The following is a 9,532-nucleotide window of genomic DNA, read 5'->3' on the forward strand; positions in this document are numbered from 1 at the left end:
TGCATTTTATGTAGAATTAAGTGAGCCCTAGATGTCAGTTGTCTTAGATGTCATCTATGGTTTCCTTAATCCAATCCAAAGCCTTTTCCTGCATCTTTGTCATCTGTTTTTCAGGTAAAAAATGTATATTTATGGAGAAATAAAACGTGAAACAGGTCCTTCAATCACAGTCCGCACCAACCATCAATCACCTATGATCACTACAATTACATTGATCCCATTCTCCCTACATTCCATCAACTCTCCAGATTCCACCACTCACCTGCATAGTACAGACAATTTACTGTGACCAGTGGGGGTGGGGGGGTGGTCTTGGTGAATAGAAACTTATGCATTCACAGCAAGAACATGCAAACTCCACATTGGCACCACTCAATGTCAAGATTCCATTTGTTTAGAGATACAGCGCAGAAACAGGCTCTTCAGCCCACCGAGTCCGCGCCGACCAGTGATTCTCACTTGCTTACACTATCCTACACACACTAGCGACAATTTACAATTATAATAAGCCAGGCCAATAATTATAGTTTTATGACTTCAAGATACCAGTTTAATTGCTGTATAAACATTCAGTGAGTATTATAGTACATAGCCAATTAACTTACAAACCTATACATCTTTGTAGAGTGGGAGGAAACCAGAGATCCCGGAGAAAATCCACAGAACAAACTCTGTACAGACAACCACCCGTAGTCAGGATCGAACCCGGGTCTCTGGCGTTATATGGCAGCAACTCTACAGCTGTACCACTGTGCCGCCCTTGTGTTTCTGGTGACGTGAGGTAGCGGCTCTACAATCCCCTAGTCATCGGGGGATCCCCTGATCCCCTAGTCATCGGTTGATAACTACCCTCGTTTTGTTGACCCCGCTGTCCAGACCCATTTATAGACAATAGATGCAGGAGTAGGCCATTCGGCCCTTCGAGCCAACACCACCATTCAATGTGATCATGGCTGATCATTCTCAATCAGTACCCCGTTCCTGCCTTCTCCCCATACCCCCTGACTATCCTTAAGAGCTCTATCTAGCTCCCTCTCGAATGCATTCAGAGAATTGGCCTCCACTGCCTTCTGAAGCAGAGAATTCCACAGATTTACAACTCTGACTGAAAAAGTTTTTCCTCATCTCCGTTCTAAATGACCCACCCCTTATTCTTAAACTGTGGCCCCTGGTTCTGGACTCTCCCAACATTGGGAACATGTTTCCTGCCTCTAACGTGTCCAACCCCTTAATAATCTTATATGTTTCCATAAGATCCGCTCTCATCCTTCTAAATTCCAGTTTATACAAGCCTAGTCGCTCCAGTCTTTCAACATATGACAGTCCCGCCATTCTGGGAATTAACCTAGTAAACGCCCTCAATAGCAAGAATATCCTTCCTCAAATTTGAAGACCAAAACTGCACATATTACTCCAGGTGCAGTCTCTCTAGGGCCCTGTACAACTGCAGAAGGACCTCTTTGCTCCTATACTCAACTCCTCTTGTTATGAAGGCCAACATTCCATTGGCTTTCTTCCCTGCCTGCTGTACCTGCATGCTTCCTTTCAGTGACTGATGCACTAGGACACCCAGATCTTGTTGTGCGTCCCCTTTTCCTAACTTGAGACCATTCAGATAATAATCTGCCTTCCTATTCTTACCACCAAAGTGGATAACCTCACACTTATCCACATTAAACTGCATCTGCCATCTGAAGATGGCGGCGCTGCCCTAGCAGCTGCGGCTTACCTGCAGTCCATTTGTCTTTGTGTTTTTGTTGTTTTTGTTGTCTTAATTGTAGTTGTGATGTGGTGTTTTTGTGTTTGTGTACTATGTGTGTATGTGGGGGGGAGGGGGGGAACTGTAAAATTGTATATTTGTCCCTTCCGAACGGAGACCCGACCTTTGTGTTCTGGGCCGTGTCTCCGTTCCTGCTGCGGCCTACCATCGGCCCAACTCCTGGAGCTGGCGGCCTCCAGGGCTCTGGTTCGCAGAGCCCGCGGACCAGACTCACCATCAGCGGAGCCGGCCGTTCTCGGAGGCTGCGGGTGCGGCTGCGACTCGCCTTAGGCTCGGGCCGCGTGAATGTCGACATCGGGAGCTCCGGCAGCGGCAGCGTGTTCGCCCGCCCCGGATCGCGGGGCTTGGGTCGGCCCGCCGCGGACATTTCACCATCCGGCGCGGCCTGAAATAGGCCACGGAATTTTCTCTGCTCGGCGGGGGCTTCAATGTCGGGAGCCCCGACCGCCCCGACTTACAGCGGGGCTTGGGTCGGCCCGTTGCGGACATTTCACCATCCGGCGCAGCCTGGAACATGGCAACGACAACAGCCTGACCGCAGGAGAAGACGGCAGGGGAAGAGAAAAAGACATTCTGGCCTTCCATCACAGTGAGGAGGGGACTGGAGGAGACTCACTGTGATGGATGTTTCTTTTTGGGGGGGTTTGTGTTGGTTGGGGTTGTGTAATTTGCTTATTTTATTGCTCTTATTGTTGGACTGTGGGTGACGAAATTTCGTCCAAAAAACTTGTTTTTTGGATGACAAATAAAGATATCTTGAATCTTGATCTCTTGATCTGCCCACTCACACAACCTGTCCAAGTCACCCTGCAACCTCATAGCATCTTCCTCACAGTTCACACTACCACCCAGCTTTGTATCATCTGCAAATTTGCTAATGGTACTTTTAATCCCTTCATCCAAGTCATTAATGTATATTGTAAATAGCTGCGGTCCCAGCACCGAGCCTTGCGGTACCCCACTAGTCACTGCCTGCCATTCTGAAAGGGACCCATTTATCCCCACTCTTTGCTTTCTGTCTGCCAACCAATTTTCTATCCATGTCAGTACCCTACCCCCAATACCATGTGCTCTAATTTTGCCCACTAATCTCCTATGTGGGACCTTGTCGAAGGCTTTCTGAAAGTCAAGGTACACCACATCCACCAGCTCTCCCCTGTCAATTTTCCTAGTTACATCCTCAAAATATTCCAGAAGATTAGTCAAGCATGATTTCCCTTTCGTAAATCCATGCTGACTCGGAACAATCCCGTTACAGCTATCCAAATGCTCCGCAATTTCGTCTTTTATAATTGACTCCAGCATCTTCCCCACCACTGATGTCAGACTAACTGGTCTATAATTTCCCGTTTTCTCTCTCCCTCCTTTCTTAAAAAGTGGGATAACATTAGCTACCCTCCAATCCACAGGAACTGATCCTGAATCTATAGAACATTGGAAAATGATCACCAATGCTTCCACAATTTCGAGAGCCACCTCCTTAAGTACCCTGGGATGCAGACCATCAGGCCCTGGGGATTTATCAGCCTTCAGTCCCATCAGTCTACCCAACACCATTTTCTGCCTAATGTGAATTTCCTTCAGTTCCTCCGTCACCCTAGAATCTCTGGCCACTAGAACATCTGGGAGATTGTTTGTATCCTCCTTAGTGAAGACAGATCCAATGTACCGGTTCAACTCATCTGCCATTTCCTTGTTCCCCATGATAAATTCCCCTGCTGTCTTCAAGGGACCCACATTTGCCTTGACCATTTTTTTCCTCTTCACATAAAAAGCTTTTACTATCCTCCTTTATATTATTGGCTAGCTTACCCTCGTACCTCATCTTTTCTCCCCGTATTGCCTTTTTAGTTATCTTCTGTTGCTCTTTAAAAGAGTCCAAATCCTCTGGCTTCCCACTCTTCTTTGCTATGTTATACTTCTTCTCTTTTATTTTTATCCTGTCCTTGACTTCCCTTGTCAGCCATGGGTGCCTCTTACTCCCCTTAGAATCTTTCCTCCTCTTTGGGATAAATTGATCCTGCAACTTCTGCATTATTCCCAGGAACACCTGCCATTGCTGTTCCACCATCTTCCCTGCTAGGGCCTCCTTCTAATCAAATCTGGCCAGCTCCTGCCTCATGCCTCTGTAATCCCCTTTGCTATACTGTAATACTGACACTTCCGATTTTCCCTTCTCCCTCTCAATTTGTAGAGTAAAACTTATCATATTGTGATCACTGCCTCCTAATGGCTCTTTGACCTTGAGTTCCCTTATCAGATCAGGTTCATTACACAACACTAAATCCAGAATTGCCTTCTCCCTGGTAGGCTCCAGTGCAAGCTGCTCTAAGAATCCATCTCGGAGGCACTCCACAAACTCTCTTTCCTGGGGTCCATTACCAACCTGATTTTCCCAGTCTACCTGCATGTTGAAATCTCCCATAACCACCGTAGGATTACATTTGCGACATGCCAATTTTAGCTCTTGATTCAATTTGCACCCTATGTCGAGGCTACTGTTTGGGGGCCTGTAGATAACTCCCATTAGGGTCTTTTTACCCTTACAATTCCTCATTTCTCAATTCTTTAATTGATTCTGAATTTTATTTTCCCCAATATCCTTCTTTGGTTGAGGATTTGTTTCTATTCAACAAGCCACATTCCTTAGTGGTCCCGACTGTGTGTTCAACTGAAGAGCTGCCAGGTGGTGTGGTGGTGTGCCAGGAGCAGTCTCACTTTGTCGTGTTTCATTGGATTTTGCTCATCACCAGGGAAAAGTCCATTCAGTGTCTCCCAAAGACAGTGATTTGTTTGTGGCCCTAGGTGAAGTGATTTGCTGCTGTCTTTGAAGAAAGCTGCCCACGAAAATCTAGTTAGCTTGGTGTCCTGGATTTCCCCTTGCCAAGCACTAGGCCCTGTCAACTACTAGTTAAATGGAATCCAAGTTCAGTGATCATTTTCAAAGTAGCTGAGTATCTGATCATGTTATAGAAATCTAATAGAACGAAGAAGCTAAAATATCATTACTATGTTTAAAATACTAAATATTACTTTCAAAATCCATTATGATTTGAAACATGTACTTTGGAAAATTGTTTTTCTGTCAGGTTCCAGAGAGGTTTCTAAACTACAGTTGGGGATCAGCACAGTGAAAGCTTACCAAGGCATCAGGTAGTCAAGTGTGATGTTTTCAGATTGTTTCACACTGATAGTTTTAGTCCTATTGTAAATTTCTGACTTTCTCATCAGTTTATAGATTCCTAAAGATTATCCAAGTTGTTCTCTATGCTTAACTGTCCATGTAGCTACTCCAGGCGTTTCTGGCAGTTTAACTGTCAATGTAGCTACTCCAGAAGTTGTTCTCCTTGCTTAAATGTCTATGTAGCTGCTTCAGAAGTTGCTATCAACTTAGTAGACCAATAACCATTTTTTTTAAAACCATTATGTTTCACATTTACTACAACCATGGAATTACAGCCAGTAATTCTTAGTTTAAGTCGGGACTGTCTACTATATCTGTATTTAGAATCATAGTGTGATACAGCATGGAAACAGGCCCTTTGGTCCAACTTGCCCACATCGGCCAACGTGTCCCATCCACACTATTTCCACCTACCTGCGTTTGACCCATATCCCTCTAAACCTGTTTCATCCATGTACTTGTCTAAACGTTTCTTAAATTGTGACAGTACCTGCCTCAACTACCTCCTCTGGCAGCTCATTCCATATACCTACCACTCTTTACATGAAAAAGTTACCCCTCAGATTCTTATTAAATCCTTAAATTCACCTTAAATGTATGTCCTCTGGTTCTCGAGTCCCCTACTCTGGGCAAGAGACTGTATGTCTACCCGATCTATTAGTTTCTTAAGGACATAAGTGATAGGAACAAAATTAGGCCATTCGGCCCATCAAATGTACTCCGCCATTCAATCATGGCTGATCTATCTCTCCCTCCTAACCTCATCCCCCTGCCTTCTCCCCATAACCCCTGACACCCATTCTAATCAAGAATCTATCTATCTCTGCCTTAAAAATATCCATTGACTTAGCCTCAACAGTCTTCTGTGGCAAAGAGTTCCACCGATTCACCACCCTCTGACTAAAGAAATTCCTCCTCATCTCCTTCCTAAATGAATGTCCTTGAATTTTGAGGCTGTGACCTCTAGTCCTAGACTCTCCCACCAGTGGAAACATCCTCTCCACATCCACCCTAACCAAGCCTTTCACTATTTTGTAAGTTTCACGATTGTATACACCTCTATAGGATCACCCCTCATCCTCCTGCCCACCAAGGAATATAGTCCTAGCTTGCTCAACCTCTCCCCACAGCTCAGGCCTGACAACATCCTCCTGAATCTTCTCGACACTCGTTCCAGCTTGACACCATCTTTCCTATAACATGGTGCCCACGACTGAACACAATATTCTAAAGAGAAGGAATGAGTGATGTTTCGGGTCGAGACCCTTCTTCAGATCTGACCCTAAACGTCACCCTTCCTTCCCTCCAGAGATACTGCCTGTCCCGCTGAGTTACTCCAGCATTTTGTGTCAATCTTCGGTTTAAACCATCATCCGCGGTTCCTTCCTACACAATACTCTAAATGCGGCCTTACCGACGTCTTATACAACTGCAACATAACCTCCCAATGTCTATACTCTTGTTCTGACTAATGAAGGTCAATGTGCCAAAAGCCTTTTTGACTACCCTATCTATCTGTGATGCTACTTTCAATGAACTATGTACCTGTACTCGTAGATCCCTCTGCTCTACAACACTCCCCAGTGCCCTACCCTTCACTGTGTAGGTTCTGCTCATGTTAGTGCTCTCAAATGCCACACTTCACATTTCTGTGTATTAAGTTCCATCAACCATTCCTCAGCCCACCTGCGCATTTGTTACCATCCTGTTCATTCCTGCAATTTAAAAAAAAAACTGTTGTATGCTTTCTACTAAGTTAGACAGAGCTTTGATGAAGCCTGTACCGTGCTGGGTCCTCATTGTCCCTTTTTCCTGCACATTTCAGCAATGTCCTTGAAGAAATTCCATGAGTGCGGTGACAGGGCTGTCACTCAGCTTGGATCTATGCTTTTCACCAGACTGGTGTCTGGAGCCAGGTGAGTTACTGAGTAATTGGCACCCTCAATGCAGTTATTGATTGAGTTGAGCTTCGTTTTCCTTTTCATTCGAGGATCATGTGAGCCTCATCCACCAAGACTTGTCATTTTTTTTAAATAGCAGCCGTCCCCTGCCATCTCACTAATCTGCTTTTGTTGAAGAGGGATGTTTAAAAAAAATTATACAGTATCTATTTTGTTATATTATTCAAATTTTGAGTTTAATGGGGTCTTATTGAGCATGTACATAAATTCAACGTCAAACAAACCCACATTGTTTCCTTCTGCCTTCCCTCCAGAGTTGTTCCAGTTGGCACGAAACAAGATATAAATGGCTACACTTTCCAAGGGTTCATGTCTCACACTAATTGCTATCCTTGCCCTTACTTGAATGCTGCGTCAGCCATTGGAATTAAAAAACAAGACGTTGACCTTTTTATTAAAAAACTGGACAAATGTCTCAAGATCTTGCTGAAAGAGAAAGGGATTTCAGGAGCAGAAATGGAAACTAGAACGGCAATGCTGGAAAAGTCGAGTGACGCTGATATGGGGCAATTGTCAGAAACCGTCCAAACTAATCTAAAGATTGGAGCTGATCTGGTAAATCAGCCTGTCTGACACCCATTAAATCACTGTCCTTGCTTAGTTCAGAGGCGAACATTCCGAAGTGCATGATTGAAAAATAATTCTGATGTGGAATTGTGGAAAGATTCTGATTGGTATGAGGAGCTAATGCTTCTGACATAGCCCGGCGAGAATGGTGAAGCAATAAATTAACTACTGTGATCCATAACTACTTAATAATTGGCTGTCAGTTAGTTTAATATATATGTATTTTGCAGCTGAAATTTGGATTGGGTGTTAGGAGAAAGGCAAAATTAAAAAATGGATTTGGAAAATTGTACAGTATTTTTGAATTTGTACTGCCACTGCTGAAATATTGTATAAATGCTTTCTCTTGTGGAAAACATCAATTCTGTTTAACATTGTGCAGTTTTCTTTGTTTATTAAAAGCTGTTAGAATGTGTGTATATAAAGCTGAAAAACATTCAACACATACGAGCAGTTCCTGTACTTCCAGATGATGAGGATTGGGAAAGATGAATGGTGTATTTCTTTTTATCAAAGGGATTATTTGGTAGCCCAGCATTGCTTAAGAAACCACTTATCTCCTTTGCACTGGGCAATATTGGGCTTCAGCTCTTCAGACATTTGTCAAATCAAATGCACTGCAGACTACATGGAAAAGAGCCAGGTATCATTTCACTTGAGACACTTAATAGGCTATACTGACAGAGTTAACACCCTCAAAGTGAGTTATCATTCTGCAACAGGATTACAGACCAGAAATCTAGTTCTTCTTGGGGCTCAATTGACTACAGACTAAATTGTGGATTTTTTTCCCCTCCCTCTGCAATATGGGATGTCTTTTGCAGTTAAGATTTAGTTTAAAAGGAAAGTAAATATGATTTTCTGACTGTGATTGCTTTTGAAGAATCCAGTGACTCGATATAACCACTCAGTCACAGAGCTGCACAGCATGGAAACAAGCCCTTTGGACTAGCTCATCCATGCCGATCAAGCTGCTTAACTGAGCTAGTCCCATATGCCTGGCTCATGCCCCTCCAATCCTTTCCTATCCATTCACCCATCCAAGTGACTTTTAAATGCTGTAATTGTACCTGTGTGTATTACTTCTTTCAGCAGCTCACTCCACAAATGTACCACATTCTGTGTGGAAAGGTTGCCCCTCGTGTCCGTTTTAAATCTATCCCCTCTTGCCTTAAACCTAGGCCTTAGTTTTAGACTCCCCTACCCTAAGGAAAAGATCGTGGTTACTCACCTTATCTATGCCCCTCATGATTTTATAAAGGTCTATAAGATCAACCCTCAGCCACCTTCACTTCAAGCAAATAAAAGACCTGGCCTATCCAACATCTTGTTATAACTCAAACTCTGTTCGAAAGGAGCAAGAGAACAATGTGACCAAATGAATAGGTAGTCGTTCCATTTATTGCATTTGTATTTTAAATTAAATTAAAGGGAACATTCCTAAAATGCTTTTGATTTCCAATTCTGTTCCAGTCACAGTTCACCAGATCTGAAAACCTTGCCAACCTTTGGATTCTACATTTGATTATTGGAGCATCATCCAAGTTAGCTTCCCTTGTTTGACATCGGTAAATTTGTGGTGCTTGTGTTCCAACTCGCACAAAGTGTTATTCACCCAGCCACCTATAGAGGCTCCCAGTGCCACAGAGCTTTTATTTTGAATCACTCACCTGTGCTCAGGAAACCCTTTATGGCTTCACCCTTCCTCATCTTTGGAATCTCAAAGACATCTTCTGCCATTCCATATCTTTCATGCTCAGGTCTGACCTCTTCTTAAACCCTGCAATTAATTGCTGGATCATTGGCAACTGGATCTTCAACTGTTGCGGCCCAATGTTCAGGAATTTCCTCCTTAAACCCCTCCCCTCAGCTGTCCCCTTTGATCAATCTCTGCAAATAAATGCTTTGTGAAAAATCTTATCTCCTTGTTGCTTGATGCAAAACTCCTAGGAAGCATCTTTGGTTTGCTACATCAAATGTGCCTAAAAATGAAATAAACATGTTCGAAAGCAAGCAGTCGCAGATCTGAAATAAAATTGG

The 9,532-nt window shown here is 43.6% G+C and overlaps 1 protein-coding gene across 1 annotated transcript in view; it reads left to right on the forward strand.

Annotated features, from left to right (window-relative positions):
* sepsecs (Sep (O-phosphoserine) tRNA:Sec (selenocysteine) tRNA synthase) overlaps positions 1 to 8,801 on the forward strand; it is a 65,686-nt gene extending 56,885 nt beyond the window's left edge. Inside the window, exons 14-15 of the mRNA XM_078400523.1 lie at positions 6,790 to 6,880; positions 7,180 to 8,801. Of these exons, the coding sequence (XP_078256649.1) occupies positions 6,790 to 6,880; positions 7,180 to 7,498 (410 nt within the window). The 3' untranslated portion in view covers positions 7,499 to 8,801. The remainder of the gene's footprint in view (positions 1 to 6,789; positions 6,881 to 7,179) is intronic.
* The last annotated feature ends 731 nt before the right edge of the window (positions 8,802 to 9,532 follow it).

Source organism: Rhinoraja longicauda, chromosome 1 (genome assembly GCF_053455715.1).
Source record: "Rhinoraja longicauda isolate Sanriku21f chromosome 1, sRhiLon1.1, whole genome shotgun sequence".
Classification (NCBI taxonomy): domain Eukaryota; kingdom Metazoa; phylum Chordata; class Chondrichthyes; order Rajiformes; family Arhynchobatidae; genus Rhinoraja; species Rhinoraja longicauda.